The following is a 20,082-nucleotide window of genomic DNA, read 5'->3' on the forward strand; positions in this document are numbered from 1 at the left end:
AATTGCATGCTGAGAACAGTAACCACAAACAGCTGGGTCTGGCCAATTGTATCTTGGGTTAATAGGAGTGAGCCTTGGGCCCAAACAAGGAGGACTTGAGGCTTCAGCTGGCTCCCAACGTGTCAGTTGCCCTGTCCGGATGAAAACGAACTAAAATTTACAATTGACGACTCTCCAGGCAGGGGAAAAAAAAAAGAGAGCGTTATCTCAGTTATTCCGAGCGCAGCTTTGATCCTCTGTGGCGGGGAGAGTGGGAGTGTCCTGTAAACAGATAAGCCAACCTCACCGTCATAAACCTTCTTATCATTCACACAACAGGAGAAATCAGGAAACACGAGTTTAAAAAAAAAGCACCATCAGCCCTTTCTCCCCTCCCTCCCCCCCCCTCTGGTTCTTTTCCTTGCATCATTTCAATCTGCGTCACGTCACTAAGTCCGCTTCCAAAAAATGTTTGCAAAGTGGCTCGAAGCTCAGGCGGGGGGGGGGGGGATCCAAAGCTGGATGCCAACCAGGCTCAGCCTTTTCCTGCTCCTCAATTCTTCATTTTGTGCCCCCCCCCACCCCACTTCAGAGAATGCTACAGACAAGTCTCCGGATCGGCCCCGGGTGAAATGGAAAAGGCAGGCCCCGGTTGGGCTTATGTGAAATCTAATCTCCAAGGCCGAGTCGAGGGGGGGGAGGAGGAGGAGGAGGAAGAGGCTCCCCCAGCGCAGCAACAAGTCCTGGCAGGTCAGCCAGACAGAAGTCAGCTCCAGCAGGAATGTCAGCCAGACTTGAACAGTGCTGGCATTTGAGAGCGGGGGGGGGGGGGGGATGTTTTAAATAGATCTGGGCGGCTCTGGCCCAGATCCCTCGTCTGCCTGGAAGGTGTCACAGCAGGATCTGCAGCGCAACCGAGTTGAGTCCTGTTTCACCACCCGCCCCTTTCCAGAGAGGGTAAATGCGAGAGGTGGGAAAGTCCCAGCCAGAAACAGCAATACAAGAATGCCAGAGAATTTTTCCTTCCTTCCTTCCTTCCTTCCTTCCTTCCTTCCTTCCTTCCTTCCTTCCTTCCTTCCTTTCTTTCTTTCTTTCTTTCTTCCTTCCTTCCTTTTCTTTCTTTCTCTTTCTCTTTTCTTTCATTTCTCTCTCTTTCTTTCTCTTTCTTTTTCCTTCCTCTCCCTATCTCCTTCCTTCCTTCCTCTCCCTTTTCTTTCTTTCTCTTTCTCTTTTCTTTCTTTATTTCTCTCTCTCTTTCTTTTCTTTCCTTCCTCTCCCTATCTCCTTCCTTTTCTTTCTTTCTCTTTCTTTTCTTTCTTTATTTCTCTCTCTCTCTTTCTCTTTTTGTTTTCTTTCCTTCCTCTCCCTATCTCCTTCCTTCTTTCTTTCTCTTTCCTTCCTCTCCCTATCTCCTTCCTTCCTTCTTTCTCTTTCTTTTCTTTCCTTCCTCTCCCTATCTCCTTCCTTCCTTCTCTTTCTTTCTCTTTCCTTCCTCTCCCTATCTCCTTCCTTCCTTCTTTCTCTTTCTTTTCTTTCCTTCCTCTCCCTATCTCCTTCCTTCCTTCCTCTCCCTTTTCTTTCTTTCTCTTTCTTTTCTTTCTTTATTTCTCTCTCTCTTTCTTTTCTTTCCTTCCTCTCCCTATCTCCTTCCTTTTCTTTCTTTCTCTTTCTTTTCTTTCTTTATTTCTCTCTCTCTCTTTCTCTTTTTGTTTTCTTTCCTTCCTCTCCCTATCTCCTTCCTTCTTTCTTTCTCTTTCCTTCCTCTCCCTATCTCCTTCCTTCCTTCTTTCTCTTTCTTTTCTTTCCTTCCTCTCCCTATCTCCTTCCTTCCTTCTCTTTCTTTCTCTTTCCTTCCTCTCCCTATCTCCTTCCTTCCTTCTTTCTCTTTCTTTTCTTTCCTTCCTCTCCCTATCTCCTTCCTTCCTTCCTCTCCCTCCTTTTCTTTCTTTCTCTTTCTCTTTTCTTTCTTTATTTCTCTCTTTCTCTTTCTTTTCTTCCTCTCCCTATCCTTCCTTCTTTCTTTCCTTCCTCTCCCTCCCTCCCTCCCTCCCTCCTTCTTTCTCTTTCTTTTCTTTCCTTCCTATCTCCTTCCTTCCTGCCTCCCTCCCTCCCCCACACAAAACAGCAGCAGCTCTTTACACCTTGCAGATGTAACCAGGATTTGTGCCATTTCCCTGCCAACCCAAACCGGACTCCGGTCGCTCCCCGTGCAAGCAGGTCATCCCCCCAAGCTTCCACCCTCCTCCACCCCCCCACCCACCCCCGTTGTCACCCATCCTAATGGGCAGAGTGGAGAAGGGAGGCAGGGAAGAGGAGAATTCCCCCTCCCCCCCACGCCCAACCAGGGTCTTTGGGAGACCAGGAAGGAGCTTTGGCCACGGAACAAAAGAGTTTTGGGGGAAAAAATACCTAGAGTTTCTCAAGCTCAGCAACTTTTAAGACCGCTGGACTTCAACTCCCAGAATTCCCCAGCCAGCAAAGCTGGCTGGGGAATTCTGGGAGTTGAAGTCCGCTCCTCTCCCAGCTGCTGAGCTTGAGAAACCCAACCCAGGTGAGCCCGCCAAACTCAGCTGAATTGCTCCCAGACCAAAACTGCGGGCAAGGGGGGGGGACCCCCGGCAGTGACACCCCGAAGGGGAAGCTTGCAAACCAGGGGAGCAGCCGAGAGGGTCCCGGGGTGGGGGCGAGGGGGCTCTGCAGGCTGTGTCCTTCCTCGCCAGGAGCGCCCCGACTCCAGCGAAAGCGCCTCCCGTTGCACCGGGCCAACTTCCCCCCCCACCCCGGAGTCACTCCGGATTAACGCGCCCTCCTCCCGCCCAAGAACAACAACAACAACAGCAGCAGCAGCAACAACATCCCGGAACTCCAGTCCGGCCAGTCCGGAGCGCCTCGAGTCCCGGACGCGGAGCTTACCCGGCCTCCCCGGGGCTGCGGGGCTCCCCGCGGGGCTGCGCTGGGCTCCGGCGGCCGGGGGTGCAGGCGGCGGCGGCGGCGGCGGCTCCCGTTGGCAAGTAACCGTCTCCAGGGCTACGGTCACTATGGCGCCTCCTCGCGCGGGGTTCCGAGGCAACTGTTGCTAGCCTGCCCCGTGACGTCGACGGCCACGCCCCTCCGGGCGGCCCACCCCTCTCGGCTCGCTCCGATTGGGCGGCTGTCAAAAGGGCCAGGCGGGGGAGGAGGGAGGCGGGGACGGCGGTTGGCGCGCGTTTTGGCGCGCGGCGCCTGAGGAGAGAGAGAGAGGCAGGCGGGCGGGGGAGGGGCGGGTTGTGAGAGCCTCTGGGCGTGTGCAGAGCGCCTCCGCTGACGGCGAGGAATCCTGCCGGCTGCGGTGCCCCCTATGAGAAATACAGCTGCTTTAAGAGCCCACTTGAGTCTTTGGGGACACAGCAGCCCCGTGGTGCCCACTCAGCTGGGGATGATGGGACTTAATGTTTAGGCTGCCATACTTGGGTGTTGTTTTTTTTTGGTGACGTGGCTGGCCTGCATCAATAGCAACAGCCCTTAGTCCTCGACTTACAACCACAACGGAGGAGGCCAACATTTCTCTTGCTAAGCGAGACTGTTGCTAAGCCAGGGTGGCCATCTTAACGACCTCTCTTGCCCCAGTTGCTAAGTGAATCGGCCCACTTGTGAAGTTTAAGTCACCTGGTTGTTAAGTGAACCTGGCTTCCCTGTCGACTTTGTCGGTCAGGTCGCAAAGGAGAATCACGTGACACACACACACACACACACACACCCCTGGGAGACACGGCAGTGGTCATAAGTACGAGTCAGTTTGCCCAGCGTCTGAATTTCGATCACGTGATCATGGGGCTGCTTCAAAGGTCGTTAAGTGTGAAAAAAAGGGTCATGTCACTTTTTTCAGTGCGGTTGTAACTGGTCTCTAAATGAACTGTTGTAGGTCAAGGACCAGCTGTATACCGCTCTGTAGTGCTTTACGGCACTCCCGTGAGGCTTCGGCCTGGCCCAATAACCGTGGTTCGGCCAGGCTTGTGGTGGCTCATGCAAGGCCCATGTGGAGCAGCTCCTGAAGGGAAGGTTCCACCCAGGCCCAGCTCAGCCCGCCACAACACTCCTGCAGTGTTGGACGCATCTCCCTTTCTCCTGTCAGCAGGAAGGAGCCCACAACTGTGTTGTCTGCAGGCAGAAGTTCACCCGGGATGCCCTTGAGAGAGGCTAAAAAAACACCCAAGACCATTTTTGAGCTTGCATCTTTTTTTATTCTGAAATATTTCCCTGACATGATTCATAAAGGCCTCAGACAAACCTGGGACCACATAAAGAACAGCCTGCCCTGAAACAGATGGGTGGAAAAAATATGAAGAATTTCTATTTAAAATGGCTCTTTCCCTCCCTTCTCCTGGCTTCTGCATTATGACCTCCTGGGACTCCACTTGCAGAAGTTGGAAAATCAAGAAGCCGGACCCCCAAATGTGGGGGCAATGCTTAGTCAGGGAAGGTGAACTTCAAAGCTCACTGTAAGGTAGCCACGTTTGCAAGGAAAAGGTGTGTCTAAAAGGCTCTAAGCCAACAGCTGCATATTTTGCAATTTTTTTAAAGTTATCAGGCCTTATTACAATGTATGGTGACCATCACAGCTTTGGACAGCATTGAAAACACTTAAGAAAAAAGCACTCCTAGTATATATGGACAGATTATCACCTTTGACTCCTTAAAGACACATTTCCTTTGCACCCCAATTCATAAATACAGGGAACTCCTATTATTACATTCACAGGGAGAAGAAAAACACTATTGCAGCATTTCAGTCTTCCCACGAAAACAGAGCAGCCTTATTAACCTTTATCAAATATGCCCCCCCCTCGCTCTCATGTTTATACTAGAAGCTAAAAGTGATTTGGTTTAGCTCACACTATTAAAAATAATCCATGATTGCACCCCATGCTTTCGTCAAGACACCCCCATTTGCTCAATGCCTCTTTACCCACACCGCAATTCTTACCAAACGTACATCAAAATTAAACCAAGCCTCTTTGCACAAAAGTGGCTCAAATTCACAAGGGCACACTTCTGCGCCATTTGGTTTTTGAATCCAGAGCGGTACTTGCAATTTTATGTCGATTTAAAGGGGAACAAGGCACAGCTCAGCAGCCTAATCCTCTTCCCCCACCCCAATATAATTTGGCTGGTTCACACAGAACAAGCACAAGGCTAAACTTTGACTCCACCCCAAGAGCCAAGTTCAAGTGTGATGCTCATCCAATTTTCCAAACGTGTTCCCAAAAGACGTGTATTTCCGCCCACTCCTTCCTTCCTGGGAAATTGGTCCCCTGGCACAGGAGGGGCCAAGTGGAGCCCAACATCTGATGCTGAAAAACATCCTGCTCTTGGAAGAGAGTTGGGCGCACCTCGCTACGTAAACCTACCTCCCAAGTGAAAACAGTGAGGAGACTGAAGTGCGCCAGTAAGAAATGTCCCACCCTGTGTGCAATGTGGACACCAGCCGTCTTGTCGAAGGAGAAAAAAGTGCCCCGTGCAAAGACTCGCCCAACGAGCTACTCCGTGGCACCGCAAGAACACGCAGGGTTCGCCCAGTCTGCGGCATCGCTGCAGTGTTTTCCTTTGGTTCGGCAGAGAACTCCCATCCCACCCCTGGAGAAAAGAAAAAGAAAAAGAAAAGAAAGGGAAGGAAGGAAGGAAGGAAGGAAGGAGAGGGAGGAGAAAAAAGGGAAAGAAAGAAAGAAAGAAAGAAAGAAAGAAAGAAAGAAAGAAAGAAGGAAGGAAGGAAGGAAGGAAGAAAGAAAGAAAGAAAGAAAGAAAGAAAGAAAGAAAGAAAGAAAGAAAGAAAGAAAGAAAGAAAGAAAGAAAGAAAGAAAGAAAGAAAGAAAGATATTTGATGGGGAAGGGAGGGAAAGAAAGAAAAAGAGGAAAGGAAAGTGGAAGGAAGAAAGAAGAAATGAAATAAAGGAAAAGGAGGAATAAATGAAATGAGGAAAGGAAAGAGAAACCCTGAGGTTAATACATTCATTTTGGGAAGAGGTACACCGGGGTCAAAACAGCCAGCGAGGGCCTTCCGTATGCTTCCCACCGGCACAGCCAGAGTCCGAAGAGCAGAGGAGTCTCCTGTCTTGGGGGAAAGCAAGAGAAGAAGACCCTTTATTGAAAACCTCATTTATCAAGGGAAGCGACGGTGCACCTCGCCTGCAGAAAAGACTCCGGTGAAGAGGCTGGACTTTGAGGCAGAGGCAGGCGGAGAGACGGGCATCCTCGTTCAGAAATTCGGCGTTTCTGAGTAGAGCTGTTGGATCTGTTCTTGGTACATCTTGGTTACCACTGGCCTCCTCAGCTTCATGGTTGGGCCTGGGAGGCAGACAGGTGGTCACACGTTAGTGCCTAAGGGCCCCCCACACACACACACCCTGCCTTCTCTCCCCCCTTCAACTTTTTCTGAAGCTGTGCAAAGCTGAGAATCCAGAGAAATGTCTTGCAATGTTTGGGTGGAGCATGCATGCTCTTTGCTCCCTTAACACAATGGGGAATGGGCGACCAGCCCCCTCACCAGATGGATGCTCTCCGCACAGTGGACAACCCTAAGCTGGAAACCTCCTTGGTCATGGACAGCATCATCATCATCACAACTATAATAATAGTAATAATGAGGAGGAGGAGGAGAAGGAAGGAAGAAGGAAGAAGAGGTGGAGGAGGAATAGAAGAGGAAGGAAGAAGGAAGAAGAGGTGGAGGAGGAATAGAAGAGGAGGAGGAGGAGGAGGAGGAGGAGGAGGAGGAGGAGAAGAAGAAGAAGAAGAAGAAGAAGAAGAAGAAGAAGAAGAAGAAGAAGAAGAAGAAGAAGAAGAAGAAGAAGAAGAAGAAGAAGAAGAAGAAGAAGAAGAAGAAGAAGTAAAAGGGACCTTGGAGGTCTTCTAGTCCCTGCTCAGGCAGGAAACCCTATACCATTTCAGACAAATGATTGAACTTTCCTGAGGTCGCCTTAAAATCTTTGAAAGGGAAGATTCTGCCCTGGAGTAATGCAAGGGCTTCACTTTTGGAAAAGTGAGCGGGCCGGTCCTCTTTTAATTTAGCATCTCGGAGGACAAAGGGCATTTTAATGGGCAACTTAAAGGGCATTTAAACCACCCCCGCCCCTTTCTCCACACAAGACTTGACAAATCTCTTTTAGACAACATTGGTTGGGTACGACGTGTCTTTTCTGAACGAAACGGCTAAGATTCTCAGCGAAGTGGGACCTGGGCTGAACCCCACAGCATGGCTGGCTGGGGAACTCTGGTATTTGAAGTCCACCCCTCTTCACGTTGCCAAGGTCGAGAAACACTGCCCTGTGCCATCTCACACACCCCCTAGCCCAGCAGTCTGCCCACGAGCCATCCACGCCAGCTTCTTACCCAGCTCGCCACTCTGAATGGAGAAGTCTTTGCTGAGCAGAACCCACTTCTGGATTTTCTGGGCGTTGGAGGTGGCATGATCGTTGACCTTCATGACCCCCTTCTGGATGGCGGTGTACACAGCCACGTCCTTGTTGCCCACGATGTCGGAGACCCTGGTGGACTTGCTGCCCAATTTCTGGCAGAACTCGATGGCTTCGGGCGTCAGTTCGTCTTCCGATAACCCCGTTTCTAAGTTCATCTTGCTCTAGAAAAGCAGAAGAGTGTTGGGGTGACCATGGGAAGGGGTGCAGTGCCGTCATCTGGTGGGGGCTGGCCCTGCCTTGGTGTTTGCCCAGGGGGGGTAGATGAGGGGGGTGTATGTGGGCACCCACCCATTCAGACAATGTGGAGTAAAAGGTAAGTTTGTAGGCTCAAGGCAGAGGCCAGCAACGTTGCCCACCTGGAGACCATTTCTAGACCCTCAGTAGGAACAATCTGACCTGCTGGAGCACTGAAGGGGTGGAGGAATTTCTTCCTCTGCGCCCCCTCCCCCCACCAGCATAGGATCAGCCCTACCCTAAGCTAAGCAGCTATTTGGGAGCATTTATGAAAGAATGGTCAAGCATGAGGGGACTCGGTGAACAGGATTCTCCAAAAACGAAGACTAAACACTCAGCTTTCAATTCAAGTCCTCAGTTTTTCCACTCCTGAAGACTTTTGAAAGGGGAACTTCTCTTGCCTGGATTGACACCCTCAATCGTGCCTGCCCAGAGCAGTGTTTCTCCCATCTTGGCCACTTTAGGATGGGTGGACTTCAACTCCCAGAATTCCCCAGCTGGCCAATTCCAGAAGTTTGAAGCCCACCCATCTTGAAACAGCAAAAGGGCGCTCTAGAATCTGGCAGAAAGAGTGCAGAGAAGAGCAACAAAGATGATCAGGGGACCGGAGGCTAAAAGGTATAAAAAAACGGTTGCTGGAATTGGGTATGTCCAGTTTAAGGAAGAGAAGGACGAGGGGGGACATGATAGTGGTGTTCTAGTATCTCAGGGGCTGCCCCAAAGAAGAGGGAGTCAAGCTATTCTCCAAAGCGCCTGAAGGCAGGACAAGAAGCAACGGATGGAAACTCATCAAGCAGAGAAGCAACCTGGAACTAAGGAGAAATTTCCTGACAGTGAGAACAATTAACCAGTGGAACTACTGGCCTCCAGAAGTTGTGAATGCTCCAACACTGGAAGTTTTTAAGAAGAGACTGGACAGCCATTTGTCTGAAATGGGATAGGGTTTCCTGCCTGGGCAGGGGGTTGGACTACATGACCTCCAAGGTCCCTTCCAACTTTATTATTATTATTATAGGAAGCAATGGATGGAAACTAACCAAGGAGAGAAGCCTAACCAGTGGAACAACCTGCCTCCAGAAGTTGTGGGTGCTCCAACACTGGAGGCTTTTAAGAAGAGACTGGACAGCCACTTGTCTGAAATGTCTTTCCTGCTTGAGCAGGAGGGGTTGGACTAGAAGACCTCCAAGGTCCCTTCCAACTCTGTTATTCTATTCTAAACACATCTGGGGAAGCCCCATTTGGATCTGAAGGAGTGAGAATGGCAGCCCCTTGGACTTGTCTCCCTCCCCTCCCCCGCGGGTCCCGGTGCCTAGGGGAGGCAGGAGAAAATCCGGCGCTCACCTTAAGGGTCATCAGCATGACGAGATATTTGGCTTTGTCTCCCACTAACATGACGTTGCTAAGAATGGGGACGGCCTCCTTGACCGCGTCTTCAATCGGGACTGGGGGAATATTCTCTCCCCCCGCGGTGATGATGAGCTCTGGAATGAAAACGGCAAAGGCCATGCCGTCAGACCTCAAGAAAAGCGACTGGATTCACACACTTGCAGTCTACGGGACAAACCGCAGCTTGTCTGCTGCAGAAACCGGGAGTCTCGACTTAACAACCGCTCGCTTTGTGACCTTTCAAAATTAGACTGTTTTTCACGCTTACGACTGTTGAAGCAAGCCCACGCGATCGAAATCCAGGCACTTGGCTACCGGTTTGTAGTTATGAGGGCTGCAGCCTCCCAGCGGACCTGGCATTCTCATTTGTGACCTTCCCTGGTGACCCAGGGGACTGGATTACCTTTGATCCGCCCTGTGATGAAGAGGAAGCCGTCCTCATCGTGGCGGCCCAGATCCCCGGAATGAAGCCAGCCCTCGGCGTCAATGGCTTCTTTCGTTTTGTCTTCCATGTTCAGGTAGCCCATGAAGACATGACGCCCGGCATAGCAGACCTCACCGATGCCTTCCTGGTCTGGTTTGAAAAGCATCGTCCGGCAGCCTGTAATCTCCTTACCGCAGCTGGATGGAGGGGGGAGGGGAGGGGTCAAGCAAAAAGTTAAGGGCTGGCAAGTGTACCCACCCCCCCACACACACACACGGACTGCCCATTGCGGAGAAGCACAGCAGAGTCTCCACGCTCACAATGTGAGGGGGTATAAAAGAAAACCTAATTATTTAAAGCTTAGGACCCTTGTTTAACAAAATAGCGCATCCTGATTTAACGCAGAACTTTGGATACAACAGACAGGGTCTGATTTAACAGGCATTCCTTTGTCCATTAAATCAAGAGCTGGCCGCGCTGAATTTCCGACACAGCCACCCAAATGTTTAGAACTTTTTTGGGTATTTCTCCCATTTACATGTCCTTTTCCTCGGCACTTGCTCACATCAGGTTTTTTTTTTTTTAAAAAAAATTCAGAGGTTTCCCCCCCACACACCACCTTTCAGCTCGTTCACTCTCCCAACTGTAAAATGTAAAATGCAAGATGCCCATGTTAACAGCTTGCCAACGGCACACTTGAAATCTAGACTTTTTCAGTGTTTGCCCAACAAACACAGCAATCTGCTCGCACCTCTTAATGCTTGGCGGAGAGCTTTCCAATCTCAGCCAGAAATTTCGGCACAACAAAGCCAGTCGTGCCAGGGAAAAAGAACTCGGCCCCAAACGGGGCTGAAAATCTCTCCCGACTGTGGGAATTCTCTCCCGTGACCTGTTCATCTGAGCTTGCAGGAATCTCCTCCATTGGGGAAATTTAAATTCTGCAATGGACACGGGAGCGGATTCACCCAGGAATTCAGGCTCAGTGGGTTAGGACGCTGAGCTTGTCGATCAGAAGGTCGGCAGTTTGGCGGGTCGAATCCCGAGTGCCGCGTAGCAGAGTGAGTGAGCGCCTGTTACTCGTCCCAGCTTCTGCCAACCTAGCAGTTCGAAAGCACGTAAAAATGCAAGGAGAAAAATAGGGACCACTATGGTGGGAAGGTAACGGCGTTCCGTGCGCCTTTGCCGTCCAGTCACGCCGGCCACATAACCACGGAGACGTCCTCGGACAAGCGCTGGCTCTTCGGCTTTGAAACGGAGATGAGCACCGGCCCCTAGAGTCGGAAACGACTAGCACGCATGTGCGGGGGAACCTTTACCTTTACCTTTAAATAAGAAAAGCCTTCAAGTCTTCCCAGGTGGAAGAGAAAATACAGGTTGTCCTCAATTTACAACGGGTCACATAGTGACCATTCAAAGTTAGGACAGACCCTTCCCCCCACTCAAAGGTACTTACAACCTGGTTACCAATTTACGATGGCATCCCCATGGTCATGGGTTTATATCCTGGGCACTTGGCAACTGGCCTGGGTTTAGGGCAGTTTGCAGCACCCTTTGCTCACGTGACTTCAATGTACAATGTTTTTGAGGAGAATTGGCAGTTATTTCTAGTTTTGGGCAAAAATGCCCCCCAAAACAATCGCTCCGCTTAATGACCACAGCGTTCGCTTAAACAACTGCTACAAAAAAAAGTCGGAAAATCAGCTTGGCACAGTGACGCCATGCTTTGCAACCACAATTTTGCAATCATCTCGAGCAGGCTCCGTTATGGCTGCACAAGTCGCCCTCAACTTACAACCGTTCGTTTAGCGACCGTTCAAAGTCACGACGGCACTGAAAAATGTGACCTACGACCACTTTTCGCAGTTAACGCCCTTGGCGGCCTCCCCACGGCCCTGTGATCAAAATTCCGATGCTGGGAAAGTGGCTCGCATTTATGGCGGTTGCAGTGTTCTCTCTCTCTCTCTCTCTCTCTCTCTCTGTGTGTGTGTGTGTGTGTGTGTGTGTGTGATGATCCCCTTTTACGACCTTCTGACAAGCAAACTCGATGGCGAAGCCGGATTCACTTAACAACTGTGTTAACTAACAACTGCAGTGATTCACTTAACGACTGTGGCAAGAAATGTCGTAAAATGGGGAAAGCCCCACTTAACAACCGTTTTCACTTAGGAGAAATTTTGGGCCCAGCTGTGCCCCCCCTGCCCTGTAAATATACCCTATCCATTGAGTGCTGAGCCTACCTGGACATCCTGTACGACGTTTGATGCGAAACGGTGTGAGGACCCGAACTTTCGCTCATGCCGTAGAGCTCGTAGATCACAATGTCCAGGCTCAGGAAAAACTCCAGGGTGTCCTTTGTGATGGGGGCCGCACCCGTGTAGCACCTGTTGCAGCGGTCCAACCCCAAGGCTTTCCGGACTTTTTTATAAACCAGCGCCTTCGCCAGCCGGTAATTCATCGGGAGATCAACGGACCTGCAGGAAAAGTATGCATGAGGCTGGGAGTCCCAAAGGTGCTTCCCCCCCCCACCCCCCCAGGAGGCAACTGGACTTTCTTGTTTTTCTATGAAGACGTTTCGCTTCTCATCCCGGAAACTTCTTCGGCTCCGAGAGGAGGGCGAGAAAGCGAAACGTCTTCTTGGATGAGAAGCGCAACGACTACCGTGAGCTGGATGATGGAGAATCTTTGTGGGCAGGAGGCTGGGAAAGAAACAAGAGCCCCCCCCCACAACCAACAAGGGCTGCAGCCTTCCTAGGGGCTGTGCTGCCCCCCCCCAACATACACACACACACACACACACATGCATGTACCGGTATGGGAAGAGTGTTTATTGAAACAAGTCCTGGGAAAGCAGCCCTGCTGCGCAGGTCTGGATATGGTATAGGGCAAGGGTTGGCAACTTTAAACACTCAAAAGAGCCACTGGGACCCGTTTTCCAGAGAAAAGAATAGAATAGAGAATAAAAAACAGTGCAAAATGGAATGGAACAGAACAGAACAGAACAGAACAGAACAGAACAGAATAGAATAGAATTACAGAATAGAATAGAATAGAATAGAATAGAATAGAATAGAATAGAATAGAATAGAATAGAATAGAATAGAATAGAATAGAATAGAATAGAATAGAATAGAACAGAATAGAATAGAATAGAATAGAATTATAGAATAGAATAGAACAGAACAGAACAGAACAGAACAGAATAGAATAGAATAGAATCAACAGAGTTGGAAGCACTGGGGTTTTTGCTTAAAAATAAATTTAAAAATCCTGAAAAGATGTAAGAGAGACAACTCCCACAAGGTGGACGGGAAGTCTATTCGGCGACCCACCCAGGGGACGCTAACAAAGTTAGTCCTTGACTTACAACAGTTTCCTTAGTGACCGTTCAAAGTTACGGCGGCACTGAGAAAGTGTCACACTTATGACCGTTGAGCATCCCTAGGGTCACCTGGTCAAAATTCAGACTTTGGGCAACTGGTTCATATTGGTGACATTTGCAGTGTCCTGGGGTGTGTGTGTGTGTGTGTGTGACCCCCCCCCTTTGCCAACCTTCTGACATGGCAAGGCAATGGGGTAGCCCACTTACACAACCCTGTTACTAATTTAACAACTGCAGCGATTCCCTTAACAAACGGGGTTAAGAAAAGTCGTAAAAGCGGGGAGGGGGGGCAAAACTCACTTCACAAGTTTCTCACGGAACAACATGCCCCACCTGCAGCTACCGGTCCCTAGATCCTTGCAAGGAAAAAAGAAGCGGGCGCCAACAGGAAGAGCTTTTTGATCAAGGCTCAAGCAGGCAAACAGAGTGCCCACCGTAGGTCCTGGTAGGACGCAGGCGGGGAATCTGGGTAGCGCCATGGCCCCATCGCAGCCTGGTTTGGAGCAGGAGTTGGAACTGGGACCGTCTAGCAGGGACGGCACATCTCCCTCGGCCGAGGACAACGCTGTCCCAGGGCCCTCAGGCATTGGGGGAGGTGGTTGGCCGGAGAGCTGCCTGCCCGCGCCGATACAGGGCCGGATCGGCTGTTGACCGGCAGTGGGGCTGAGAGGCAGCCGATCCCCACTGGAGAGGAACAGCTGCCTCCCCCAGCCGATCCGAGGGCACGGAGAGCAGAGAGCAGCCATCTTAGAGAAAGGCTGCCGGATCTCCCCACCCCTCCTTGCGAGGAGTAGCTGGAGTGGAGCGACTGAAGAAGCAGCCGTGGGGAGGCAGTCTTGGGCCAGGAATGATGGCTTGTTTTGGCTTGTGCTCGCCTGGCTTTGCTTGGTGCCTTTTTGCCTTGCCTAACCTTGAGGACCGTGCCTTCTGCCTGCCGCCTTGGCCTCGTGGTCTCGCTTAGCCGGGTGGGCTGGACTTGGGACCCTGGACCGTGCCCTGTGAGTATGCTCCTACCCTGTGGACCTTCTTTGTAACTTACGGGCTGTTGTTTGGGGGACTGAGGGGGGCTGCCTTCAGAGTACGGTGGGGGTGGAGCCTGACCGGCCGTGGGAGGGTCCTTTTATTGGGACATTTCCTGAGAACAATCAAGGACCCGCTGGAGCCCGGCCTCGCCTTGACCAGGAGCCCAGGGTGCAGTGCTCAGGGGTGTAGGGGTTCCTGCCTGAGCAGGGGGTTGGACTAGAAGACCTCCAAGGTCCCTTCCAACTCTATTATTATCATCATCACTGTTGTTATAGTTATTGTTATTATATTATTATTATTATAAAACTTTTATTCCTAAAACATGAAACTCAGTCAACTGAACACTCAAACTGACTTGGCACTAATGGTTGACACGGGTTGCTGCCAGCATCCTAGGTATCAACCAGGTATCTCCTTAAAATGTAAGATGTTCTGAGTAGCACAGTTTTTTGTAGCTTTGCTGGAGTTATTGCAGGAAGCTGCAAATTCTTGATGTGTTTTGCAAAGTTTTTGGACATAGTTCCCAGTGCCCCGATGACAATGGGCATCCCTCTTACGCGTTTCATCCATAATCGCGCAGTTTCGATGGCCAGGTTGCAGTATTTCGTTATTTTTTCTAGTTCTTTTTCTTTGACTCTGGCATCTCCTGGTACAGCGATATCAATCAGCTGTACGCTTCGGTTCTCTACAACTGCGATATTTGGCGTGTTGTGTTCCAAATGGTGATCGGTCTGTATTCGGAAGTCCCACAAGATCTTCACCCTCTCATTCTCCACAACTTTTTCTACCCTATGTTCCCATGACTTTTAGGACACAGGCAAGTTGTATTTTTTACACAATGCCCAGTGGATTAGTTTAGCAACTCGGTCATGTCTAGTTTTGTAATCAGTTTGCGCAATTTTGCTGCACTCACATATTAGATGCGAAACAGTTTCAACTTTGTTGTTGCAAAGTCGGCAATTTGGATTGTCAGCGGATTTTTGTATCTTCGCTTTCACGGCATTAGTTTGTAGTGCTTGTTCTTGAGCAGCCAGTATTAAGCCTTCCGTTTCTTACTTGATGGTTCCCATCTTAAGCCGTGCCCAAGTGAAGTTGTTATCACATTTTCCTTCAATGTTTTTCAAATGCTGTCCATGCAAAGCTTTGGTTTTCCATCTATTTAATCTGTCATCCAGCCGTTTTTCCTTATATTCTGCATTATTATTATTATTATTATTATTATTATTATTATTATTATTATTAAATTCCCTGCTTTGTCCACAAGGGGGTGCACCTGTTTTGAACAGGTCATCTACCCAGCTGGGTGCAGCCACTGTATTTGGCAAAGCGGCTGACATGTTGAGCTCAGAAATGGGGAGGGGGCTGCAGAGCTGGGAATGGTCGTGAAAGGTTTGTGCCTTGCCGATGCTGCCCAGGCTGCTCCTGCCTCCCTCCTGACCCTAAATTTGGGGGAGCAGCAAAGGTCCCAAGCGTGAGATCCCCCCGAGCCCACTTTTGCACCTCCCGAAAGCCACTACTGTGGCCCCGTCCCTCAGTGGGAGGGGGCTTTTCCGTCCCCAGACCCATAAAGCAGGGGGTGCATCTCAGCCAGGAGCGGCATCCAGGCAGCAGAAGACTCCGCCTCCCCCCCTTTCCCCCCTCCCCCCCACCTCGTACCCGTTCATGCGCTTCAGGTTGGTCTCCAGCCCCACGGCTTTGGCCCACACGGCGATCTTCTTCTTCAGCATGGAGGACTTGGCCCCCACGGACTTCATCTGCTCCTGCATCTTCTCCCACACGCGGGGGACGCCCATGAAGGCCGTGGGTCTCACTTCCCGGAGGGTCTCCACCAGGCTGCCCTGCCAGGCCAAGACAAAGGAGCCGGTTGGGGGATAACTGGAGCGCTGGCAGGGGAGCTGATTCAAGAGGAGGGTGGGGAGGACGCACGGGAGAGAAACCCACCCGGAGCCACCGGGAATATTGAGGTTCTGTCCCCCCCCCTTTGGGACGTTGCTTTAATCTATCTATATGTCTCTGTCTGTCCCTCTGTCGGTCTATCTGCCTGCCTCTCTCTCTCTCCATCTACCTATATCTATACATCTATCATCTATCTATCCATCTGATTATCTGTTTGTCCATGTGTGTGTGTCTCTCTCTCTCTATCCATCTATATCTACATCTATCATCTCTGTATCTATCTATCTGTCTGTCTATCCATCCATCTATCCATTCTGTCTATGCGTTCCTGTTTGTCCACCTATCCGTGTCTCTATCTATCTATATCTACATATAGATACATAACAAGAGACTGGACAACTATTTGTCTGAAATGGTATAAGGTTTCCTGCCTGAGCAAGGGGTTGGACTAGATGACCTCCAAGGGTACCTTCCAACTTTATTATTATATTATTATTGTTGCATTATCTATCTATCTATCTATCTATCTATCTATCTATCTATCTATCTATCTATCTATCTATCTATCTATCTATCTATCTACCATATGTCTATCATCTCTCTCTCTCTCTCTCCCATCCATCCATCTTTCCTATCTTAGTCAACCATCTCCCTCAGGGGGTCTTTGCTTCTAAATTAAGGGTTTGTGGCAGCAACACCTGGCTGACCTCAGCATATCAGAAAAAGGCTAAGCAGAAATCAACACAGCTAACATATGGATGAGGGACCACCAGGAGATCCCACAAGCCAAAGTATCAACTGGGAAGGGAAAATGCCCTGGAAGAAACAGTTCTGCATCACTGCCAAAACTTACACAGGCACACTTAATGATTACAACGGAGACTAGTCACTCTGTTCTTTAAGCGACACACAGTTGTTCAATGAAACACGGTGTGACTGTGACAGACTGATGTCACTTCCCATGAAGCCAGAGACCTCACGTGACCTCAGGGGTTGCGATTTTACTGCCGGCTTCTCCGTTGACTCTGCTTGTCAGAAGCCGGCTGGGAAGGTCACACATAGCAGGAGTTACACGTGCAAAGACGTGTCATAATGTTACTTTTCCAGCACCCTTGTAACTTCAACAACAGAGCAGATGTGAAACGAGATTGGCCTGTATAACAAGGAATTGAGCTGTACTTAAGGGAACCTTTGCTTTCCCCACTAGGGGGCAGCACCTAGCCAACCTCAGCTGATCCCTAAATGCCAGGATGGTGCACCACTAGGAAATCCCATCAGAAGTCACTAGAAGCTGAGCTCAAATTAAGGCGGTAAGTTGCTTCTCTTTCAACTCTGACAACCGCTGTCTGGCCTACCTTGCAGGGCCGCTGTTGTTAGAACAATTAATCAGTGGAAGGGCTCGCCTGCAGAAATTGTGGGTGCTCCATCGCTGGAGGTTTTTAAGAAGGGATTGGGACGCCATTTGCCTGGAATGGCACAGGGTTTTCTTCTTGAGCAGGGGGTTGGACTAGAAGACCTCCGAGGCCCCTTCCAGCTCTGTCATCGTAAGCAGGAGCCGGCAACTCACCTTCAGAGCATCAGGCTGAGCAAAGTACGTTTCCACGCCGAAGGTGATGGGCAGCCAGATGTCAATCATCTGGGCGGCGACGTGGCTAAGTGGCAGGTAGCTGACCACGCTCTCCTGGCCCTCCAAGGCCGTCTTCAGGCTCACGTACTCTCCGGCCGCCCTGGCCGTCCACGTGATCTGCAGGACAAAGACGGCATGGCTGCCACGGCGGGACGTCCACCCCCCACAGAGGAGCCTCAGGCCACCTTTGGCTATTAGGGTCCCGTAAGGAAACACAAACGCACAAAGGTGTGGGGCCGGAGTGTCCGTGGAGATTCTCAGTCACCCAAGGTCATGGTTGTCCCAAAGATACTTTTTCAGGAGGCAACTGGACTTCCTTGTTTTTCCTTGGAAGACGTTTCGCTTCTCCTCCAAGAAGCTTCTTCAGTTCTGACTGGACGGTGGGGAAGGGGAGGATTTGCACTCCTTGCAGACCGCTGGTCATTTGCATCCTTTTAGAGAGTCGTTGAGGCCACCTGGAGGCTTACCTGTGTCCTCGGGGTCACCTGAGTGATGCTAATGGGTGTGGAGCCGCCTTGGAACTGCTGAAAGGACTGTGTTGTTCCAAGGAGGCTCCACACCCCTCTGCACCACTCAGGTGACCCCGATGACACAGACGAACCTCCAAGTGGCCTCAACGACTCCCTGAAAGAAGGCAAATGACCAGTTTTTCTGCAAGGAGTATAAATCCTCCCCTTCCCCACCGTCCAGTCAGAGCTGAAGAAGCTTCTTGGATGAGAAGTGAAACGTCTTCAAAGATAAAACAAGAAAGTCCAGTTGCCTCCTGAAAAAAGAATCTTTAGGGCCTTGAGTGTCCACAAGGGTTTCCCGATCGGAAAAACTGAATGAGAAGCTAAAAAGGAGAGAAATCCTTAATGCCATTTAAACTGCATCAGTCAGAAGAAGGGAGGGGAGAAGCTTGACATGTTCAAGATTTATTTCAGGGTGAGTAAATATTTTCAAGTTTCGCCAGGCGTGGGAGAAGCTTGCCATGTTCAAGATTTATTTCAGGGTGAGTACGTGGGAGAAGCTTGACATGTTCAAGATTTATTTCAGGGTGAGTAAATATTTTGAAAGGGAGGCGGTGGCTCAGTGGGTTAGGACGCTGAGCTTGTCGATCAGAAGGTTGGCAGTTTGGCGGGTCGAATCCCGAGTGCCGCGTAGCAGTGAGCGCCTGTTACGTGTCCCAGCCTCTGCCAACCTAGCAGTTCGAAAGCACGTAAAAAGGCAAGTAGAAAAATAGGGACCGCTACGGTGGGAAGGTAACAGCGTTCCGTGCGCCTTTGGCATCGAGTCATGCCGGCCACATGACCACGGAGACGTCCTCGGACAAGCGCTGGCTCTTCGGCTTTGAAACGGAGATGAGCACCGGCCCCTAGAGTCAGAAACGACTAGCATGCATGTGCGGGGGAACCTTTACCTTTAAATATTTTCAAGTTTCGCCAGTCGCTCATTTAAGTGGCTCAAAGGTGCTTTTCCAAAGGGCAAGTGGGCTTTGTTTTTCCTGGAAGACGTTTCGCTTCTCATCCAAGAAGCTTCTTCAGTTCTTCAGAGGTGAAGATGGGAAACATCTTCCAGGAATAACAAAGCCCACGTGCCCTTCGGAAAAACACCCACATGACGGAGGTTCTACCTAGACACTAATTTAAATCTTAAACGCACCAATGCAGTTTGGTATTTGCAAAAAGCAGGAAACCGGGTAAGGTCTCCTGCAAACTTCGGCCTCTTAGGACCTCAGGAAAAAAAAACGAGAGACACAGGCAAGTCCTCGACTTACGGCTGATCACTTAGTGCAGCCTGAAAAGCCCTGATGTGAGGGACGAGGCTGGGGTGGAGGTGGGGGGGTCTTTCCTGCCATAGGGGCCTTGGGAGGCACGCGACAACTCACCCCGGGAAAATTGAGCAACTCAATTTAATCATTTAAAATACATGTTTTATATATATTTTTGGACACTCGCACGTCTCACTCTGCCCCCCCCCTTTTGTATCCTTTCTTTAGCGATTCTCTTCCACCATTTCTTTGGCATTAGTGCTGCTCTCGTCCCGTGGCGAGATGTCATAGACAGACAGACAGACACACAGACACGGAGGGGGCCCAGGCAGGCAGGCACTTACGTTGTCGTGGCTGAGCATGACTCCTTTGGGGTTCCCGGTGGTCCCCGAAGTGTAGATGATGGTGCAGCACTGGGTGGGCTTCAAACTGGCCAGCATCTTGTCCAGCTGCTCGTCCGGGACGGAGCTGCCCAGGGCCATGAACTCGTCCCACTGATCGGGAGGGAAAAACCCCACAGAGCCTCGGGTGAGAAGTGGGGGCCACGTCCACGTCCGTGCGTCATGATGTGTGGGGCGCATAGGCTCTTAGCCCCCTACTCTTTAAGGGAAACAGCGGGCTGTTCTCCCCCCTCCCTTTACGCAATCCAAGGCATTGATGGCCCTGCGGGACGCTACCCACTGGCCCTTCCAGCCCTCTGCCGGGGGTGCCCAAGAGGCCCACTCAGAGTGCGACGCTTCCCTGCGGGATCCCCAGGCCTCTCCAGATCTCTGGGATCTCCGGATCTGGTGAGGAAGTATTTCCTCCCAGAGAGAATCTGGAAGAAGCAGAGCGGGACAAGGACGACAGCGGTCCTCGCCTTACAACCGTTTGTTCGGCCGCCGAAGTTACAACGGCCCTGGAAAAAAGGTCCTCAAATGTACGACTGCTGCAGCA

General features: G+C 50.6%; 3 protein-coding genes across 3 annotated transcripts in view; 1 reads left to right on the forward strand and 2 right to left on the reverse strand.

The window, feature by feature from the left end:
• Positions 1 to 3,001, reverse strand: part of RFX2 (regulatory factor X2) — a 62,101-nt gene extending 59,100 nt beyond the window's left edge. The window contains exon 1 of the mRNA XM_081314813.1: positions 2,893 to 3,001. The gene's annotated coding sequence lies outside the window, so the exon portion shown is untranslated. The remainder of the gene's footprint in view (positions 1 to 2,892) is intronic.
• The window catches only part of LOC308677033 (nicotinamide riboside kinase 2-like), an 828,951-nt gene that overhangs the window by 419,982 nt on the left and 388,887 nt on the right, over positions 1 to 20,082 (forward strand). The gene's annotated exons all lie outside the window — the stretch shown is intronic.
• The window catches only part of ACSBG2 (acyl-CoA synthetase bubblegum family member 2), a 45,222-nt gene continuing 29,326 nt past the window's right edge, over positions 4,187 to 20,082 (reverse strand). The window contains exons 8-15 of the mRNA XM_081314661.1: positions 19,491 to 19,640; positions 17,337 to 17,513; positions 15,530 to 15,711; positions 11,709 to 11,942; positions 9,451 to 9,668; positions 9,003 to 9,142; positions 7,342 to 7,588; positions 4,187 to 6,300 (exon numbers count right to left, since the gene is read on the reverse strand). Coding sequence (XP_081170787.1) covers positions 6,212 to 6,300; positions 7,342 to 7,588; positions 9,003 to 9,142; positions 9,451 to 9,668; positions 11,709 to 11,942; positions 15,530 to 15,711; positions 17,337 to 17,513; positions 19,491 to 19,640 — 1,437 coding nt within the window. The 3' untranslated portion in view covers positions 4,187 to 6,211. The remainder of the gene's footprint in view (positions 6,301 to 7,341; positions 7,589 to 9,002; positions 9,143 to 9,450; positions 9,669 to 11,708; positions 11,943 to 15,529; positions 15,712 to 17,336; positions 17,514 to 19,490; positions 19,641 to 20,082) is intronic.

The sequence above is a fragment of the Vipera berus genome, assembly GCF_964194415.1.
Source record: "Vipera berus genome assembly, chromosome: 1".
Classification (NCBI taxonomy): domain Eukaryota; kingdom Metazoa; phylum Chordata; class Lepidosauria; order Squamata; family Viperidae; genus Vipera; species Vipera berus.